Consider the following 22,340-nt stretch of genomic DNA (forward strand, 5'->3'; position numbering starts at 1 on the left):
CGACCTTTGAAGTTCATGAGCAAAACAATGAAAAGACAGAAAGAGAATTGGTTGACTAAATGTGCCAGAGACCATGAAGCTTAAAATGTTATCTGGGAGTGATATGAATATGAATTAGTGATGTGTTGTCCTTCAGGGTGTATGGATAGTTGCAGTTGAAAAATGGTTGGAAATAAACTGTGGAGTTTGTACTATTAAAAAAATAATAATAATAACATATAGCTTATATATAAAAAAAGAAAAGAAATGACATGCTCTCTCACATAACTATTCTAGTTATAGATAATTAAACAGGTCTCTCAATTACAAGAAAACGAGTGTGTTACGATTTGCAGTTCATTTTACTTGTACTTGCACTTGTACTTTGCATTGTACCACTTGATCTTTTCTATTTGGGTTGTAACAAAATCTTGTCAATAGCTTACACAGATGAATCACCACCACAAAAGTCTTCTTACTGGAAATCAATAGATCCCAAAATAACTTTGTGAAATCAAATATCTCCCAAATGCAGCTCCTGTCTCTGCCTGTGTGTGTTTCTGTACCTGATAATGCAATAGTGTGTTCAGTCTCTTCCAGTCACTTTCGATCTTTGTTGTGATGTCTTCGTCTTGAAGGACCACTCGGGCTGTCCTGCCCTGACGCCACTCTGGAAGATCAATGTGACAAGCTTTTTAGAAAAATCTTCTTCAAATCCTGTTGCTATGTCTGCTCCTGCAATTCAGGTCATTTTGGTACAACTTTGAACAGCATAGCAATGTACTTCTCTTTTCCTTACAAAAAAAAATGATTAGAAAATATATAAGAAATATATATGAGAAATATCCTTTTTTGGAAGATTACAAGACAATTAGCAACTGTTTTTGAAGATTTCTTCTTGGTATAATTATGTTCAGTATTACCTAGTAAACTTTTATATCTCCACCCACCTATACTTTACAAATATTATTTACTGAACACTTTGAGAACTAAATGTTTTTGAACCACCCACTAATCTGCATAATGAGGGATAATCTTATTCACTTAACCTGTCAGCGGTTGTGATATTATCCTTGATTGGTGTCGTTACACGCTTGTTTAAAGTAATCCAGTCTTCAGACAGTACTAGTTTGTACAAGATTCCAAAGGAAATGTCAGGTGGCGTCTACCATGTTTCTATCTGACAAGTGCACTGATTAGAATTCTGTAAACAACCATCCACTAACATTGTGTTATTGTACAAAATCAAGCTGCTCAAAGCTACTAGACCTGTCTCCCAATCACCAAACTGAGACCACCCTTTTACACAACTCCCACCCAGGGCAAAATCCAGTGCCCATGAGGTAGACTTCCTTTTCGTGTCTCATCAGCCTGACTCTTTTGGTGCAGGGGTGACACGTGGTGGGAGTGAGTGTAGGTGTGCTGTCACCCGGGTTTAGCGTCACCATTTGAGAGTAGTGTCCTGATTACAAGTGTAAACAGGTACACGAGAGGGATGACTTCCAAAGAGGAGACAGTAAGTCCTCTGTTCATGTCATACACTAAAGATTCCTAATATTATATAAATATTGTTTCATTATTATTTTCTTAAAAACAGTTGTAATTGCTGTAGAGCATTATGTGCCAATGTTATAGTTCCACTGTTGAGCGCATTCTTTGTGCTTTTTTTATGTTTTATTTTTTATGCATTTCATTATTTTGCTATGTTTAATTTAAGCTGTTGGTAAATAAATTATATTTTTCCAACACATGTATTTTGGCCTAGCATCTAAATACATCTTTGACATTTTAGTACCACATGAACCATCTCACACCCAGAGAACCTCAGGAATCAGACTCCTGCTAATGTCCAAACTCAGGACTAAACATGGGGAATCAGCATTTCAGTTTTATGCTGCTAAAATCTGGAACAGTCTTCCTGAAGATGTGAGACAGACCTCTTCTCTGACAATGTTCAAATCTAGTCTCAAGCAGTTCTGTTTCGCTGTGCATGTGACTGAAAGCATTTTATTCTGTGCTCTTGTATTTTAAAATGAATCTGTGCTTATTGACTTACTGTTGCAAATTGCATTGTACTTTTAATGTGCCTTGTTCTTGTTCTGTAAATAATTTTGAATGACTTTGTGTACAAATAGTGCTGTACAAATACAAGTGCCTTGCCTTATACTGTATGTGCACATATTTTTGTAAGGCTAAGAAAATGCCATATATTTCCATTTTTGCTTTGTGCATTGTTACCCAGATCCATGTCTGCAGCCCTCGGCCTCTGTGAATATGGCATGTTCTTGTAGACGGCATCCAGGATCTTCTCCTTCACCTGCGTGATGGTGTCACAGTTGAGCACCTTGACAGGGATCTCAGGGCTGTTCTCATTGTCTGGATTCACACAGCTCAGTGTCTGGGGGAGCGGGAGAAAGAGAGAGCAGCGGAGGAGGAGCGAAGGAGAGGAGACAGAGCAGAGGTGTTGCTTACTAGGAAGGTCCTTTCATTACCTGCTCTTCACCAAACTGTCCTGGTGGAGAGGATCTTGGCCTCAAATGTAATTTCACACCTTCAGGATGTGGCTGTGTGGCTCTGGCAGGTATTAAACAAGTAATGAGACACACAGGTTCTGCGGCGCCCTGACATGCGATCAGAGAGGTGTCATCCTGTCGCCGCCTGCCTCTGCTCTGGAGCTAAAGCCTGGGGGAAACTTATTCAGAGGGACCCAGCCAACTTGAATTTAATGGAAAAGTAACCATACTGAGCAAAAGTTTGAGGCGGGGTAAAAAAGGTTCAGACAAATTTCAAAGTTTTGATTATATTTAGTTATGAACAGTAATTATAATTGACAAGAGGCAAAATGATTAAATTTCTTTGCAAATCATAGTTTTGCATTGATGTCTTTTTGTAAAACATTTCAATTTGAGTGCAATTTATTCTAATACAGATGGTTCAAAGAAGAGAAAATGCACCAAAATGGTCAAAGAAATTTCACCCTCCAGGAATATCTATTACAACTGTGAGAAATTAGTTTTATTACACAGTGTTGAGCATTAACCCTGAGCTAGGTCTGGTCACCATATAACACAAAAAACACCCATTCTGATGAAAGTTTGCATTTATATAACTTTCTTTGTACATTGCCTTTCTTAAAAAAGCCTGAGACTGTAAGAGTCCTCACTAACACTATGTGAAACTTTGTGAACACTGAGCACAACAATTTAATCTCCTCAAAGAGCCTCATTAATCCTGGTTATTATCTTCAGCTATTACAAAGGGAGTGTATTCAATTGCTGTTTTGCTTTGTGCGCTGGAATGACTCACCAGCGTCTTGTATTCGATTTGTTGTCGGATGAGTTTGTCCTCGCTCAGGGAGTAGCGTGCCTCTCCTGTGATGGAGTCAATGGGTCCCTTCTCCATTTGTTGCTTGATGGCACAGAACAGCATGAAGAGGGGCTCTCCAGCACACTCCTGAGTTATACAAGTGAAAAATGGGGAATACAATAAAAGTAAGTAGAGGTAGATGGGGCATTGGTCAATTTCAGAGGATGAAAATAGGCCAGTAAATTTCAGAGAGGGAAATGGAGAACTAGTTTGATGGGTACTTTCTCTTGTTTGGAATGAGCTATGGGAAATCAAAGCTCAAAGGCCCAACCAGCACATCCCTAATGCCTGAATATCTACAACTAGCATTATTGTAATTGTCTGTGGTATAAACTGAGTAACTCACAACATATCATTTTATGTATTATTAATTCTATTTATTTATTTTGCTCATTCCAGTTTTGCCTTTGCTTGTCCCAATGAAGATGTTATTTCTATGCTTGGAATGTTCGACAGTATGGTATTAAAGTTATCCATCTAGGAAACAAGCATATCACATGCTTGGCTATCAGGCCAAGTTACAAGTCATATCCATGGTGTGGCAACTCCAATCACAGTCAGAATGCATGTTGCTCATGGAACATTTGTGGCAAAGCAGTCCTCTGTGGACCCTAGATCAGACAAGTTACATAGTGCACCTTTAACTGAAATGTTAAAGGTGCACTATGTAACTGTCATGTGGACAACCTGCCCAATTTTTTGCTTCGTAAATCTAATAGTTGTTTCATTAGTGATCATAATTCTAACTTGTGAAAACGCTGTCAATCAATGTCTAGTTGTTTATTTATCAAGAAAGGCAGCAATAATCTACACCGGTATGTGTGTACCGCAGCTTATTTGCAAATCAGTGGCAGTAATTTAAAGCATTACTCTCGTCTATCTGGCTGACACCTGTAGAGATATGGCCCGACAGAGATTTGATTTTACCTTGAGAAACTTGTGGAGCAAGAAGGCAAACCAATTTGTCAGCATCTTCTCTGCCACCGACTCGGTTCTGCCGACAAGAAAGAAACACTCATTTGTTAGCAAGAGACAGCGTCCCACCGAGAGGCTGAATGCACTGATTATTCTTGTATAATTTAAGACCCACAAGAGCTCGACAGAACGGGACTCAAAACACAACAGCTGCTTTACAGGCTGGTAACTAGAACCAAGCTATGTTAAAACAAGTCATACTATGTGATTGTCATTTAGATATAGGGAGTAAATTCTTGCCCAGTGGTACAGCCTCCGAGGATGCACACTTAGAGCACATTTGGGCCATGACATAATTAAGCATGGATCATAGATGGCCACTTCAAGCTCTTTCACTTACTTCTGCTCCGCTCAACTACTTGAGATCAGGCCAAATGCAAAAATGTCCATGACTGCGAGGACAAAACTTCAGCTGCAAAATAATAAGCCTGTATTTGCTCCCTTTCTTTTCTGATTTAACAAAATGATGTCACGGTCCCTGCTCTGCTCTCCTCGTGTCCTCGTCTTCCCCCCTCCCTCACCTGTCTGTCTCCGGAGCGGGGCGGAATCCGGACTCCTCCCACGCGCACCTGCTCCCCATCAGCGCAATCAACGCCACCGGCCGTGGATAAGAGGGGTTCGGACGAGTCACTCGGCGCCGGAACGTCCGCGTGTTTCACGTGACTATACTTTTGGCTTTGTACTTTGATCTATGCTCGTCCTCTGTGTCTCACTGGAATCCCTTTGTCCTGCTCCAGGTCTCCGTCCCAGAACCTGCTCCGGACTACCCCAGCACCCGCACCTCCGCCCCGGTACGTCTTGTATCCTCACTGCCGCGCACCGTGTCCCTCTACGCTCACGGACCCGCAACCACGCTCCCCAGCTACGTTGGACCTGTGCACTCTGATCTTTATGAACACTTCTATGAACTTTGTCTCTGATGAGCATTTATTATAGCTCCATTTGATCCATGAACTCTGATCTCTTTGAACTTTTGATTTCTATGAACATTTATTGAGATTAAAGACATTATAAACCTTTGTGAGTCTCGCTACTCTGGTCCTTACGCCCCGCTGGTTACGATAAATGATTCTGTAAATAGCATGATGTACATTTAACACTCAAAAGATATATGACTGTCCAAACTATTGCTCAGGGCACAGAAAGGAAAATCACTGACTAAAGCAAGACAAATCTAGGACTAACCCAGCTAAACCAATAAAAAATCTGTTCTAATCCTAGACTAAATCAAGTCTAAATCAGGACCACACCAGGTCGTGACGATTTTAAACTAAATGAGTACTAAACCAAAGCTGCAAGACCAAACTATAGTCTAAACTAGGCATTAACAATATTTAAGAATTATGTAGCCTACCACAATGAAAAAACCTCTCTCAATGAAAGGGGAAATCTCATGAAAGATTCAGTGGGGCAGTCTCAGCGATGGGAAAACAATTGGTAGTCACGTAGAGGTAGCAGTAGGAAGAGGAAGAAAGGCGAGAGGTGATGGTGAAGCAGGAAACCTAAGCCATGGCTGAATTTTTCATGAGTGGCACAGTGAACAGAAGCTAGACTGACAACAACTGCGCAGCACTCACTCTTCCATATTAACTTCTATTCCTCAGCTGGGCCCTCCTACTCTCTATCACTACTGTCTTTCACCTGTCCGCCTGGTTGTTCGGCTCATAGCAGTTGTTTCACGCCGTTGCACAAAACAAAGCTGAAATGCAGAGGTAGAGCCAGGCCTCCCTCCTCTGGCCTAGTTATTCTGCCATCAGAAAGGGATGCTAACTGGACTGGAAGGAATAGCGTGCAGAAGAATTATATTTGCCAAAACATAAGCAGCAGCACTGATCACAAATTGTCAGCTTTGGGATATGGGGGACTTTAATTCGTCCTCTGAGTGGTATTTATAGAGGAAATGAGGGTATAAAGTGTTGGCTAACCCAAATTAAAATCAGCAGTATGGTCGGGCATGTGCACAATTGGCTAATCTGTTTTGTATAAAATAAAACCACCAATAAATGAATTAATGTTTACCAAATGGTATTGGTTGTGGAGTTATTACATTTTGTTTGGATCAATTTAACACTAGCTTCATTCATTACTTCAGCAAGTTCTCGAATTAGTAAATAGTTGTCTTTTGGGATATGAAATGGTTTTACATCATGACAACCACATACACACACACACACACACATTCATACATCAGCGTATACAGAGACTTGTTTGGTTGTATTAGTAATTATGATTCACCAACAAAATGCCATGAAACTGTCAATTATGCTTGTGTTAACTCTGATGTCTCCATAACATGACTATGTCTGTCAAAGTATTTTTTTTTTTAAACAAAGCTATGATAATTACGTCATTAAATTCAACATCCCATCATTCCTTTGCTATAACATAACCATTATTCTATAGAACTCTATTCAAAGGGATACCGGTTTGTTGGGTTACCTGCGCAGGAGTAGTTTGGGGTGGTTCTTGCTCTCCAGGTTGCGCTCAATGAGGTCAGACAGCAGATGTTTAAGGATGTCGGTGGCATACTCCAGGCGTCCTTGCAGAGCGGTCATGATGAGAGATGCCACGTAACCTCGGTCACGCATTGAGAAAGACCGCTGCAGCTCCAAGGTCCGAATGAACGTCAAGAGGAACACCTTGTTATTCACCAGCTGAGCAAACTGTTTCAGAGCCTTCTCCACACCCACCTGTCCGCTCCCCGGCACCTGCACACACCATCGACACATTATAGAACTTAACAATAGAGGTCAGGGTCAAATGTCACTGTCCAGATGTGCCAAACGTTCATAGAGAGTAAATCTTAAATCTTTAAATGTCCCCTGGTTTAACATTAGGCTAAAAAAAAAAAAAAAAAAATCTTAGGGGTACCAATCTCTACAGACTGCATTTATTACATTCTAAATTTTGGGGTGAATTTATGTTGTGAATTCAGATAGGGACTAATATAGTAATTATATGGTTAAGTCAGTGTGTGAAACAAATATTAAAGAAGATCCACAATTAACTAAGAAGATTATTTTCCAGTGTTTGATTGAGTCCACAAATTTGTCATCAACTGACAGCAATTACACTTTTGTGATTGAGTAATATCACCACTTTAAAAACAAATAATATTTTAGTTTGTTTGTGCTGAGAAACAATTTATGTTTTTTCTTTTTCTTTTTTTTTTTAAATTCAAGTGGATAGGGCAAGCAATTACACAGAAGTAATTACAAAGATGTTAACCATAAAACTGGACAAAATCCGACATTTATACAAAAAGGAAAAACCTGACATGCCCCAGTTTCAGTTTTAAAATATTGTGAAATCATGTGAACCAAACCTTTAAGCCTATAAGTCACTTAAAGGAGGCTAATACTATGTCATTGCATCTCTCACACGTTTTTCTTCAATAATATAAAATCTAAATGCATGCTACTGTGCACTGTGGAAGACAAGTTTCCATGATCTCCCTGTTAAACTGTGGGTTTTGTCAAAAATCTTCAGCTTACTATCAATGGATCTTCTCTCTCATGTCAATCCTGCAATCTGGCCATTGTGGAGTCCATTGCAAGACAGTAATCCATCAGCAGGCAGTGTTGGGACATGTTTCAACCGCAAATTGGTAATCAGTTAGACATTTATTTAAAATGAGTCTGGAATATAATCACCTCCTAGGGCCTCGAGCAATCATTGTTAAATGACACAGCGTGGTGGTTTAACCTAATTTTGATTGAGAAGTTTACAATTGCTTTAAGTGTTAGATGATAGATAGAATGTCAAGGAACTCAAGTCTGATGAGAAAAACTAAAGAGCCCTGGAAATGAAGTTACAACACAGTATATGTTAAAAATATGAGACAATATGCTGCAGGTCAGTTTTACATATACATAGTAATAGCATAAGTGTTATCACAGGTTCAGTTCAGTTCAGGGTCTAATTTGATATGATGGTAAAATAATCTTACTTCTAATTACACATGACCCTTGTAGAAATTTTGTTAGTAGCTGTCTTATGAAAGTAATAATTTTCAATGAGAGATACTGAAAACACACAGCAACTTTGGCATTAGACTCAAATCAATCAAGTTCAGGATGTGTTGTGGACACATCTGCACACAGTGTTCTTAGCTGCTGCAGTGAGTAGACTGGCATTCACTCACACCACGCCTCTCCCCTCGACACTTTGACAGATCTCGCCAATGCAATAAATCAGCAAGTTTGAAGTATACTCCAGACATAAGGTCGGAAACTTCAAAGAAACAGAGAGAGAAGCTCCAGCACTTGACTTACCTCCAGCTCTCGGAGCACAGGGTGATCGTCAATGCCGGGGAAGAGGACTCTCATGGCGTAAGTGCGGTAGTCCAAGTACGGGATGCCAGCACGGTCGAGGTCACTGGTCAACTCGTTAATGTCTGTCTGGAGCTCTGCAAAGGCTGCATTCAAAAGAAAAGTACACAACTGTTAATACAAAATGGAAAACACTGTTGAGCATTGCAGCATTCAAGTGGCCCTCAGAAGTTGACATTTTCAATGCATGAGTTCAGTTTGGAACACAGTTTCATTTCGAAACAATCCCAAAGTTAGAAAATCCTACATGGCTGTGATTATGAGTTACATGTCTCGCCCTTTACACATTATTCTCATGTGCTGTCCTTGTATATTAGCTCTGTTTATCATCGAAACAAAACAATGACACAAAGGGCACAACAAGGCAAGTAAAATCAGATAACTAGAATAATCAGACAACCCAATAATCAGATGTACATACACAAAAGAAATGTAATGATCAAAAATACCTGGTGACTTGTCTTGTGTCAGCTAATCAATGATTTTTAGAGTAACAGTTGTATTTAGAAGACAGTTTTTGGTGTGTAAATATAGCTAATAGTGACTTGATTTGTTCCCTGACCTTCCTTGCACTCGAGGGCGACACGGGACTCCAGGTTATCCATCTGCATCTGCAGCCTCTTCAATGTCAAGTCATTCTCGTGGGACTTGCGCCTGTAGGCCAGCAGCACCATGATCACAATGATGAGGAGCAGCCCCCCTCCGGCTGCGATGCTGAATATGGCGGGCATCGTAAGAAGACTATCTGAGCGGATGTGCACTTCACCTGGGGAGATGTGGAGACCTCCTACTTGTACCTATGGGGTGAGAGGAGTGCAGGCTCATATCACAATCCCACACAGTCTAGTTTGGGTTTTATTTTAAATTAGCTAGAGAAATTAGTTTGTTTGAAGTCAGATATGTGATTGCAAATTGAACTTGAACTATCAGCACAAGTAGGGTTAATTAGAAAAAATACTAAAATGATATAAAGTATGCATGTAGTATTGCTGTGCTATGTAGTATTGATGCTACTTCAACAGCTACAAACAAAGTGACAGAAGTGTTTTTTTTCATTTTCCATCTCTTCTTTTGTTGTGCTGCAATGCATTATTACACATTGTAAATGGCAAAAGCCTGTTATTAGTCGCTTGATTATTTTTCTTAAATTACTATAGCCAGGACAATTACAAAAACTCTTATTTTGTCTTCTACAGTCTTTTGTGTGCAGGGGTGCCCATCAATAGCTCCGTGGGGCGATTGAGAAGCTAGTGGACCATAAGGAACGAACAATGACAAAGGGACAGCGGTTAACCCAAGCCTGACGTTGACCCACAAACACAGCACTGCACAGAAAAGCAGTGACCCACATTGACATGGACAGACAATCAGCAGACAGCCGTGACAGCGCGAGGCAGGCGGACTGACCAGGATTTTGTGCTGTCCGGTGAGATTTGGAGGTTCACAGAGCAGCTGTGTGTCAGAGACTGTCAGAGAACATGGTGTGTCTCCAATCAGCACTGTGTAGTTGAGCCTGGCCCCTCCCGATGCAGATGGCACAAGGTTACGGCCCTGTGCAACAAAGAAACAATGTCAATACACAAAGCAATTAGCGAGTATTACGTGGCACTGTGTCCTCACCAATGGTATGTCATTTAAATCTGGGGCCAAGGACACATGGTCAGTATCACTAAATAAGAATTTATAGAATACACTCATGATTACAGTATAATGATTTCTTCCATTAAGCGTTTTAAAATAGCAACAGTGCCACCAATCAATTCAGTTGTTTTTGCTTGTGTTGGTTTGGTGGCTGGCTGTTGGTGTCAGATTAGCCTGGCTACCTACTATAAAACCCAATATTATATTATATTATGTGAAGTGATTTATTTTGTTAATCCATTGTTATTTTAATTGTAGTAAATATGTCATTAGTATATATTTTAGTTACTGTTATTTATAACACAAAATGTACAACACAATTAATAATAATTAAACAGTTTTGAAATTTGCTAAATTAACCTATGAGCTAAAAGTTATTCTACTATGGTTGGAATTTCATTAATTTCATGTATTATTAAAATCTCATTTCTGGTAAGTGTGTATCAGTAAAAAAAAGATGACATACTTTGAGAATGATAGGAGCTCCAGGTTTCTGCTCCAAGACCCCTGTCAGGCTGAGGGGCTCAAGGTAAGGGTTGGGGTAGTACACAAAGCTGGTGTTGTTGTACGTGAGCAGAGCCTGGACATTGTTAAACACAAAGCCAAACTCGTCCACATGTTTGATGGTCTCCTGGTCTGTAGAGTACTCCGCCTTCAGGGAGGGGGCAAAACAGCTGATAGTGGTCCGATTCAGCACCTTGCATACCTACAGAACAAGCATAAAAGGGACAAAAATAAAATTAGATTACATTATTTATACTATGTCAAAGACTATCCAAAATTTATAACTTTAACTTTATTTTGTGTTTTTTGTTTTTGTATTTATTGCTAAAACAATACCTTGAAAAACATGAATGCTTAATGCGAGCCCCTCCACAGACCATACCTGGTGGCATCACCTGCTTTTAATTCTTTTAATTCTTTTAAGTTTAATGTCATGTTGTTGAACATGCAATCAAAGCTAAACATCTCATTGAGACAAGCAAACAGAGGACCCCCCACCAAAATAGTTATATAGTGAACCTTTAAAATGTGGCATGTTGCATATTATATATAGGGCAAAGGTGATAGTATTTGCCCAGTAACCCAACAGTTGGCAGTCCTAACCCTTAGAGAAAACTGCTGTTGTATCCTTGGGCAAACGCACTCCTCACATCTCAAGTATCTCTTTTTGTACACTGCTGTTATGCCTCATTTATGCCTTATTACCTTCTTTCTGCAAATCCATTTAATACCTGTTCAAATTGTCCTTGAAACAGTAAGCCCTTAATGTTGTCTGTAAAATTAACCCGATTTCTTAAAATACACCAGACAACCCTTCTCACCTTTTGTTCTAGTTTGTCAATTGTCTGATTCTAAGATGCTAAACAATATTATGAGTTTTGAAGAAATGTCTGGTAATGAGCTCGGCCTCATTAAATTTGCTATGACCCTTTTTAAACTGCTGATTTGTTTGAGAGTTCAGATTTAATCCCTGAAGATGTTAGTGCTGCTGGTGATACTGAAATCCATGCTGCTTTAATTGACTGACTCAGATTCTGTGCTGGCATCATTAACACTGAACCTAATTGCTCCAGTGCATTCTTCTTGACACCCATGCCTGCAATGCAAAAATGAAGTACTGAAGGTATAGGTGTAGAAGAATCCTGTGCTTTTCCAAATAGTTGAGCCACAAATACTTGTCAAGTGTTTCACAAAATAATGACTATTTTAGCTAGGCACAGCTCTGAAGTATTCTTAACTTATATACAGTTTAGAAGCTATCCAATTTATACTATAAATATAATATAACCTCTAAAACTTTCAAATAAATATAGATGACTTAAATGAGACATCTTGTACATTTAACATCAAAATACACGTTAATACACGTTTCCATGGTCTCCCTCTTTTGGATAAGTAATCGGCCAGTACAGTACCCTTTTCCTCATTATTAAATACCAAAAAGGTCATGTAATACATGTACTAAAGTTTTGCCTGAAACTTCCACCTCAGAATATGGAGGGTTGTGTGCTGCTGCTGCAGACCCTGAGGCTACACTCTGACTGGTCCAAATTGGAAAAGGTAAGGCTAAAGGTGAGTTGACTTTTGCCATCGGGGCTCTGTGCTGTGGAACCATCAATCACTTTGAAGCCACCTGCCCGCAGAGCTCTGCCAGCAGACTCAGCAACATAAATCACACTCCAGAACCAAGTTGTACCTCATGTATTTTTTGTAAACCAATGGCTTTCTCTTGTTTCAATGGCACACGAGATTATTTTCAAAAGTAAAGGTTAGTTTGGAAACTAAAACAAGCCACTGTTTAGGTTTACCAGTTTAGCCACATGTAACTGTTATAATACAATATACAGTGTGATAATATACTCATTTGTAAACTGTTTTCCTCCTTACACCACTGCCATGTAACAGAGAGGCTAATCTTGTGCATCCACTGCTGCTTTCATGCATAAAATCTAGGAATGCTACATTTTGCTTCAGTAAGTCTTTTTTTTTTAAATTTCAGTAAGTCTTTTTTTTCAGATTCTCTTCTATAGACACCCTTTAGAAATAGTTTTGTCTCCAGTTACTTTTGATATGGGTCTAATTGCTGCCAGGCAGAAAGGGAATTAAGAAGAACAAGTTGCATGGCGGAGAATAATTAATTTTAATAAGACATGGGAAAAACTCAGGTTACTTAAGTATTGATTTGTCGTGTGAAACAAAATCCAGGCTCCATCTGTTTTTATGGATTTGCTCCTAAAATTAATTGACTCTGCGCTATATCTGAGTTTATGAAATTCGATGCTATAATATTTTTTGCCCAATTCTGCTGACGCAAAAGTGCACGTAAAGCCATAAAGCTGCTTGGCAGACCTATAGAAATATAATATACAGCCTTATCGCTGCACCATTTGCATGTATTATCTGCATTTAGTTGTAAAAATGTAGAGTTTTAAATTTTATTGTACAAATATAGACTGTAGAGTGGTGTGACTGTGTCCTAAATAGCAAACAAAGAATATGAAAATGTATATCTTAAATTGCATGTTTTACTAACTGATAAATAGTTGACATAACCTTGAATAATAACTTACATTGACAGATTCGTGGCCAGCGTATTTGACTCTGACACGTGGCTCTTGGACCACATCTAGGTTTGTTCCTGTGACCGTTAGCGTGGTGTGCCCACTGTAACAAAAACACAACAGCTCTCAGTATGCGGCATTGAAAAGATAAATGCACAAGAAAAAACTGCATTACAAGATCACATGTCTGCGCTGGAAAGAAATCAATTTTTAATTTGCAAACTCAACATTTTCTTGGTTTCCATGTTTGAAGAGGTATAGCTGGCAGGAGTGCTGGCTCATTCTTTGTTATAGAGCAGGAAGAGCCAGATCAAACAGCAAACCAGCTGGCTGCTATTTCATATTCATCCACGACTGTGAAGCTGGCATGGCACAAATACAGGTGCTGCTTGTTTACATATCTGCTAAATCTGATTAAAACAAACAGCACTCACTAATCTTCATATAACCTGTAGCGCACTTGATTGAAAATGTAGCTAGAAAAGTAAGACATGAGAGGCTGGGAGCAAAACAGCAAAGCACTGGTCAATTCAGTAAAGATGTCGGAGTGCCATTCCTTTTCTTCTTCCACTTCAAAGACCACCTAAGCTTGGAAGGCTGCACAGGCACAGGAGTTTCTATACACATTCATGATGAGGGCCCTTGATTGGCGCTCCACAAAGCTTCTCCTGTTACTTGTCTGAAGGCCAGCGGTATTTCTGTGAAGTTTAACCTGCATAGACATACTGCTGATAATCCCACCAAGAGCCAGTTTAAAGGTGTGCAAATACGTGTGTGGTGAAGAAAGGAAAAGAAAATAGATCCTTTGTGTTTGTTCATGGTCAGTAGTAGTTTCTTTAGCCAAGGGACCATCTTGGAAGTATCACACAAAATGTAAATTACCGGTAACCGTAAAATTCCAACAGAACTGTCGAAACTTCACTTCATACACTTGTTCAGAGGATTACACTGCTAATTTATTTTCATTCTACAGTTAGTGGAAACAAGTCAATGTAATCCCTCATTCCTCATTTCTTTCTATGTTTAATCACCATTTTTGCACCCTTTAAAACTCTTTTATTATAATAGCCTGTATACTCACTGTATTCCAATTTTTTTTTTCTCCAAACCAAATTTTCCGATTCTATCTGTTCATCAATATATCTCCCATGCCCACACTGCAGTAAAAGAAGTATATCAGTCTGTCTTTTCAGCTCTATCACAAGTCAAATTCCCCTCCTTCTCCACCTCACAGAATAAGAATATCCTTTTTTATTACCTGGAAAAACATAATTGTATCCATTTTAATTCAGTCAAAATAAGACTCATTGCTTTTATTGGTCACATGTCTGGGATTACTGATGCCATATTCTTATTTAACAATATTTGCATGATTCTCAATGTGTCCCTGATTGCTAGCTAACTCACAGATTGGCGGGCAGAATGATAATCTGTACTAGGCACGCTGCCATATTTAGGCAGAAGGTCTTTTTCATATTAATAACTTTGGGTTGGAAGGGGCACAGAGAATGCAAAACAGTTGATTCATGTTTTACCTTCCACATATTCAGCTGTGAAGAAGTGAGAACATGCAAACATAAATAAATGTACATATAGACACATGAATCTATTTGCTTCCTTAGAGTTATATGTAGGGCTGTGTAATTTTAATCAATCAAATTAATCAAATTGCGGTCAATTAATATGAGGAAAAGATTTATTTGGCACATATGTCAATAACAGACAGAACCTCTCAAATGTATGTAGCACTAGTAGTGATGGTAGGTGGTAATAGTAGTATTCACATAGCAGTAGTTGTATCTGCACTAGGATGTTATGCTTTTGTGTTACCTGGTAATACTCCAGAGTGGTTCAATGCGTTGGACAGTTGGATCCTCTATGTACTCAAAGGCCAGACTCCCAGGTACTTTAGCTCGGTCCACGGTCAGAGAGACCTGAACTGGCCCCGCCCCCATCAGTGATGGTGCAGAGAAGCACACTATCTCTGACATACTCCTCCTGGAGAAGACAAGACAATTTATTGTTCTCTTTGATTGTGATCACCACGGTTACAGCTGCAGTGGTTAACCCGTGGCTTCACACAGTTATGAGCCCCCACATTAGCATGAAGGGAAGGGATTCATCACGGCTGTCCCATCCCCTCCTCGTTAGGCTCACATTAACGATGGAACACTGTAATTAGAGTGAGCTCAGGCTAATGGCTCCATCGTTTCATCCCCTGACTATGAGTGTGGGGTATTTTAAACTTCAAATACTGCTAAAAATACTCTCACAATGGCGGCAAAGGGTTTCAGACCTGTCAAGTAATGCATTATTATGGCATTTAATTTGAACACAATGTAGTTCAAGTGAATCTCTTTAATAATAGACCAGTTTCAGTAAAGACAGAGCCAAGCAAAATGTGAATTAAAAAAAAAAAAAAAAACACACACAGAACTTAATGGTTCACAAATATCATAAAATATACACACTGTACAACATAAAAAATGTATCAGTAGCGGAAACAAACATCTTACATCTTACTTCTTTCTTGAAACACTTTTGAAAAATAAAAAAGTTAAATGATTCTTCTTAGACACAGCAGGACTTAGTATTTTATTAATGCAAAGCAAAAGCAAAAGCAAAAATTCATATAAATATAAAGTGTTTTTCATTAAGCAAGCACCCTTGAAAAAATTACCATTGTATAGCCTACCATTCCTATATTTTCCTTACTATCATTTCTGTACTTTGTTTTTTTTTTTTTTTTTGTGTGATTTAGTTATTTAGCTTTATCAATGTAATGATGAGCGACAGTGAAATATATACAGAGAAGGTAATGCAGAACTCACCGGTACAATTCACAGGTCTGGTTGCCAAAGTACACATTAACAGTGCTTCCAGCTCCCAGATTCTCCCCCACAATGGTGACTTTAGTACCCCCTGACTCGGGGCCTCTGCCTGGGGTCAGTGCCAGCATTGAAGGGGTCTACCAAAACCAGAAAATATGACAAGATTTGTAAATGAAAAAAGTGACACTGTTGGTTAAAATTCTCTAACAACATCTTGCGCATATCTGACACTTTGCAAAAATTACAGTCTTATCTGAGCTTGTGTAAAATTCGAACTGCATGTTATTTTCAAAGTATTTTACTAGAGGTCCAAAACTGTGAAACTATTCTGTTGAACAATGTTGGCAATAGACTCACTTTGCCCTAAACAACTGCTCTAAACAATTCACACATAAACATTTTTTTTATTTTTATTTTTCAGCCTCACCACAAAGGAGTAGATCTGGGAGGACTGTGCGCGTAGTTCAGGTCTGCACTGGCCAACACACAGCATCACTGGGCCCGGCACACTTCCTCTAGGGGCTGCTGCCATCTCACACACAATCCTATCAAAACAACAACAACAAACACTTTCATTCATTCACATTTGGGCAGTATGCATGCAAGCAATAAGCAGAAGACTCGCTGCAGTGTATCACATCTTTTATGTATTGCACAAGAGGGGAGGGACAAGATGGCCTCTGCATCCGCCGTGATTGAGGCAGACTTTCATGGAAGTTGTGGGTCAATACGACGGGCCATCTTTCATCCTAATGGGAAACCTATAACAGCAATATAACTCACATGATAAAGTACACCCCTCCCTTGTCTCCAGCAAAATCGCCACCCACCATTACCTCGCGTTACCATGACAACGCAGGGGTGTCTCCGATAAATCAGTATTCCCTGTCAGGTCAATAAGACAAAGTGCACCATGAATAAGTCATTATAGCAACTGACCCCATGCTGGAATTAATGATTGGAACAGCTGTAATGCCATGTTTTAAGACTCTAAGCATGCCACATAAATGGTTTTGCCGAATGGATTGCCCCACGCCTCTCAAACTCTGCATTTCCTGATACAATAAGAGAAAACAATGAATTGTCCCCAGTGAGCCATTGCATTCATACATCATATGAGTTTTCCAATTTTCTGCCGGCATGTCCTTTTGGTTCTTTTTGCCCACATGGATATAAATAAGTCCCTGTAGCTTCAGCACAGTCGTATTACATGGCTGTGGGAGAAACACACGGCTAACAGATTGTCCCTCCAGTCAGCAACACGCAGCGCATTTCAATTACAGCTGCGCTCCAAGTCTCACATCAACAATGACATGAAGACTGTCTTTTCCCTTAGCATATGACTACATCAATGCAACACACTGTCTCCATTAGGCTACAACCTGCTGTTTCATCTATGGGCATTTTTACAAATCATAGGCCTGGTGTGATAGGAAAAAGTGAATCTTCCAAAGCAATGGAAATAACAACCACGCATTGCAGGTAATTTTGTATATACTGGGCAATCGGCTAAGGTTTGGGTGAAAATACTTGCATCGACAAGCATTGTAAATGTGTATGATCTCAAGAAGGTTGTCATTGCTGTTCTGATTTGTTCACTCTAAGTTATTCTCAGTGTCTAAACATAAAGGTGTACTATGCAACGTTTTTGGTAGAGGGTCTGACACCTGCTTGTCTACATAGAGATGTTTTTGCTTTGTGTTGCAGGTTCCACAGTATGGCATTAGAAGTATCTATCTCAATGGAGACAAGCAGGTGACACTGCCACCAGGTCAAGTTACAGATCAGGTCTGTGTAGAGATGACGCATGTTTGAACACATGTTTCGCAAGGTATTTGTTATGTCGTTTAAATGGGAAAACGTTCTACGATTTTGCATATAACAGGAAGCTGAAACCCAAGAATATAATAGGGTTAATATTTTAGCTTGTTCGCGGTGTCAAATGATCTTACTGTTCTGCTGTGATGTAGCCTTCTTCTTGTGGTGTACACTGGACTCCTGCCACCTCCACGTTTCCCTCCAGTTCAGAGAATGACAGCCCGAGGTTCAGGCCCTGGATTGTCACCAACGTGCCCCCCTCAAGTGGCCCTGCGATTGGGCTCACCTGCAAGAACAGAGCAGCCAGAGTTTGGTTACTAAGAGGCATTCACACCTTCCCTGGTTTGGTCCTAGTTTAAGCACAGTTTAGTCCTGATGTAGACTTGGCTTGGTCTTGTCCTTTTTCTGGTTTAGTCCAAGTCTAGTCCAAGTTTAATTTCAGGATTAGTCCAAATTTTGATCCGATGTTATTTTCTAAACCTACCAAGGGTTATGTATTAACTCTAATCTTAACTAGTTTTTACATGGTCTGTATTCATGGGCACCTATTCAAACGGCCCTCCATCTGCATAGAAATTAAGCAATTAAAGTAAAATATTATGTATTTTGAACAAAGAGATGTCCTCGCAAAAAAAACTAAAATCAGGATTGGTTTGTCTGAATGCATGAATATTGCAAGATGTCTATTGAGTCCTGCCTGAGGTTCAGAATTGTATTGAGATTCAGAAAAATATTGTATGTACCTAAAGCACTTATATTTACATTTATCACTGGATTCCCTTCATGATTCAGTCTTCCCTTTTCCACATATTTTTTTCCAGATTAATAAAACATGTATTTGCCTTTCTCAAATCCATTGAAATACATTCCAAACAATCTTGAATGCATAAGACATTCCTATAGACTCCTTCAGTCACATTATCCGTCCTTTCCCGTATAAAGTGAAGCCTCCCAGCGGGACACCTCTGGACCTGTGGAGCCGAACAGGGGCTGCAGCAGCGTGACACTGGCTGCTCTCTGCTGTCGATTCATCGGGTCCTGGCTCCTTCAGAAAGACTAATAACGTGACAGGGACTTCAAAGTGTCTGTGTGCTTTGAAGTGGAGGAGCCTTGCATCTGTGCGTCTGACCTACTGTGCCTCATTGTAGAGGAATGAACAGGAGTTTGTGGCATAAAAGATCCATCTCCACTCTCTAAACAGTCTCAATGCGTTTATCTGTCGCGCATTTAGGAGGTTCAGACAGTGTGCAAAGAGAGGGGAGATAGACTGGGGTAAACATACACTTGGAGGGGAAATTGGAGAGGACCCACCGACACAAAGCAGCTGTTTTAAAGTGAACAGGTTGGCATGCTGTGTTCTAAGTCTGAGTGGGAGTGAAAGGAAGCAGATATATTTCCTGGGCTTTTATTTGGAGGTAAATAATGCTCAAACTGAACTAGTCGATTAAAGAAATTCTTGATTGATAGATAAATCGACTATAAGGGGTCATGGAGCTGGCAAAAGCTTGCAAAATCATCAGGATCTTGAGCATTTATAACTATGTATACAGAGAAGTACAAGTAAACAGCGCTCTTCACAACTGAAAATGTAGAATCCTGAACTGTTGCCCCACTGCAAAAACTCCAAGACACTAGACCTGGTTTAGTCCTGGTCTAGTCAAGGTTTAGATCCAGGTTTAAACCCAGTTTTGTTCCTATTTTGTAAATGCATCCCAAAAGTCACTAAACCATCTTTTATTTTATTTCTTAAAACTGCCGTAGTTTACTAAAAACAAACCAGACTTAGTAGAAGTTATGACTCCCCCGTGTCTTATATTTCTTGTAACTGGCATTTTTAAGCTATATATTTGCCCTGGGCTTCTGTAAATCTTGTCAGTTGTGTAGTTTATGACCAGACCACTTGTAAACATTGTTTTTTTTACTCTGTGTGTAAGAGAGAGTGACTGGGAGAGTATCCAAGTCCACAGCAGACCTCGGTGATGCGTGGGTTGGTGCACTTGACACTCCGGGCAGACAGGTCCAACCATCGACTGGCGTAGGGAGAGAGGGGGGCGCAGTGCTGCTTCAGGGTGCACTTGCCCTCACCACTGCACCAGCCGCACTGGAACTTCCTGTCAGCACGAAGACACATCCCACAGCTGTCCCTCTGGGCACTGCATTTGTACAGGTTTACTATGAGGAAGGAGAGGAAAAGAGAGTTTTGATAGATTTAAGTATACATGTACAAGCTGACTGTAAAAGCTACAGTTTCTTACATATTTAACATATATATGTATAGCTTTTTTTTTATTCAAGTAACATTGCCATCATGTATAATTAGATTGTATTTAGAGGACCATATTGCATATTTTCATAGGCTCATAAATAATTAACCTAATAACTTACAAAAAATAACAAAAAATAAGAAGAAATGTTTTTGGCTTGTATAAAATCTAAATTTATCACTAGTCCTGGGGTTTAAATGGCTGCCAGGGGATCTATCATTGATACCCTCCTTTTAAGTGCCTTTTATTTATGCTTGTAGAAAGTGCTGTGTCTAAGTGACGACATGGCCTGGTCAAATTCATAGCCATCCTTGACCAAGTGGATGTGTTTTATATAGAACCCACATTGAAAACTCCAAGCATGATGATGGAGAGGAAACTGAGATAGAGACTTCAAAAGCTACAGTGAGCAAATAAGAAGATTCGTCCTTCACCTCCTCAGCTACAGAGTGATTGGGCACTTTTTGATCACACTGGCTGCTATTGTGAACTTTCTCTCAAGGCCCTTTGGGTGGCTTGAAGTGCTCTCTCTGACCCATCTATCCCACATGGATTGAGTGCTTTATGCTCCTCTAGGTTGGCAGTGATGGATGACAGACGCACCTTTAATCTTCTCGGGATTGTCGATGATGAAATTGCCGTTCCATACAATAGAGAGGTCCACTGCCAGGTCACTGATCTTCACACCCTCGTACATGTACTGAAAATCACACAGTAACACAGTGAGCCCAAAGTGGGTGCTATCAAGAGCAGGGTAAAGGAGAGGAAAAGTTGCAGTAACATAAAGAAACAGAGCAGTGCAAAATGAGAGGATGAAAGGGCCATGGCGAGACAAGGCTTTTAAGCATCTGTCATCTCTGCCATGCCTGTCTGCTCCGCTCCTCTGCGATACACGGGGACACCGACCCCGACCACAGTGCCTGATGATCCACATCTGAAGAAAATGGCCTTTTCATTCATTGTCGCAAAAGCGCAAGGTGTGCTGTGCATTGCAATTTGCTCTCCCATTTGTGCTCAAAAGCACTGTTTAGTGAAGTTCAGTTTCATGCATTTTCAAATCACTTTTGTAATGTGAGTGGCACTTTGCTTGCTACTTCTTTTTCTTACCAAGCTATTTAAACTACACATAGAACACAGTTCAATGCCAGTTATATATAATAGCATCACTTGTCTTGTCAGTCAATTGTTTTATTTCCATTTCCATTCAGAATATAAAACCATCCAGCTACTTTTCTTTTCATTCTTATCTTTCCGGCAACACAAGTCAATAAAATTCAATAAATTATTCTACATTTTACTTCTTTAATTTACAATTTCACGGTTTTATTCTCCTCCATCCTCTTTTTCTTATCTTATCTTTCTTATCCACTTTTTAGTTCCCACCCCGCTCAGCCTTGTGTGTATGGCAGACTCATCAGACAGTGGTGAGTATCTCTCGGGGGGAGTGTGGGGTCATACCGAGCTGTTCTGGCACTGTACGCTGGTGCTGTTGAAGCGTAGGGCAGTGACTCTGTGGCTGGTCCCCTGCACATGCACCACACACTCATACCCCCTCTGACCCGACTGGGGCTGGGGTAGGTTACGCGCTTTCAGAGTGATGGGCCGCACCTCTCCAGCCGGGATCAGGATCTGCCCGGAGTTAAGGAGCTGGGGACAGTCCTGGGAGAGAAAACATGTCATACTAACTGATGAATCTTGAGATATGAGATGAAATATTGTTGGCTAAAAGGTGCACCATGGAACTTTTCTGGTGGTGAAATGTTCCACAGTATGTCATTAAACTTCAGTCTAGAGAATTACAGTTCTTATTGTTCAAATTACCTTGGAGAACATGCATTATTACAGTGAAAATGCATTCACAACACACCTGACCTTAAACTTGGCCAAGTGGCTTCACTTGGTTGTCCATATGGAGACTTAATGCCATACTATGGAACATTACAAACAAAGCTATAGCTCCATGGACACAAACAGGTGTCAGAGCCTCCACTAGAGAAATTATATGGTGCACGATTAACACAAAATGATAATTGTGAGATGAAAATGAAAGACCAACCCATTATAAAGCCT

At 39.9% G+C, this 22,340-nt stretch overlaps 2 protein-coding genes across 2 annotated transcripts in view; one reads left to right on the plus strand and one right to left on the minus strand.

The window, feature by feature from the left end:
- yod1 (YOD1 deubiquitinase) overlaps window positions 1-22,340 on the plus strand; it is a 132,629-nt gene that overhangs the window by 20,815 nt on the left and 89,474 nt on the right. The gene's annotated exons all lie outside the window — the stretch shown is intronic.
- The window catches only part of LOC117371263 (plexin-A2-like), a 64,761-nt gene that overhangs the window by 5,737 nt on the left and 36,684 nt on the right, over window positions 1-22,340 (minus strand). The window contains exons 9-25 of the mRNA XM_033966904.2: window positions 21,729-21,929; window positions 20,874-20,970; window positions 19,979-20,178; window positions 18,141-18,292; window positions 16,616-16,733; window positions 16,189-16,325; window positions 15,188-15,355; window positions 13,367-13,460; window positions 10,759-10,998; window positions 10,059-10,202; window positions 9,214-9,448; window positions 8,595-8,737; window positions 6,760-7,028; window positions 4,273-4,339; window positions 3,286-3,432; window positions 2,218-2,377; window positions 546-649 (exon numbers count right to left, since the gene is read on the minus strand). Of these exons, the coding sequence (XP_033822795.1) occupies window positions 546-649; window positions 2,218-2,377; window positions 3,286-3,432; window positions 4,273-4,339; window positions 6,760-7,028; window positions 8,595-8,737; window positions 9,214-9,448; window positions 10,059-10,202; window positions 10,759-10,998; window positions 13,367-13,460; window positions 15,188-15,355; window positions 16,189-16,325; window positions 16,616-16,733; window positions 18,141-18,292; window positions 19,979-20,178; window positions 20,874-20,970; window positions 21,729-21,929 (2,676 nt within the window). The remainder of the gene's footprint in view (window positions 1-545; window positions 650-2,217; window positions 2,378-3,285; window positions 3,433-4,272; window positions 4,340-6,759; window positions 7,029-8,594; window positions 8,738-9,213; window positions 9,449-10,058; window positions 10,203-10,758; window positions 10,999-13,366; window positions 13,461-15,187; window positions 15,356-16,188; window positions 16,326-16,615; window positions 16,734-18,140; window positions 18,293-19,978; window positions 20,179-20,873; window positions 20,971-21,728; window positions 21,930-22,340) is intronic.

The sequence above is a fragment of the Periophthalmus magnuspinnatus genome, chromosome 5, assembly GCF_009829125.3.
Source record: "Periophthalmus magnuspinnatus isolate fPerMag1 chromosome 5, fPerMag1.2.pri, whole genome shotgun sequence".
Taxonomy (NCBI): domain Eukaryota; kingdom Metazoa; phylum Chordata; class Actinopteri; order Gobiiformes; family Gobiidae; genus Periophthalmus; species Periophthalmus magnuspinnatus.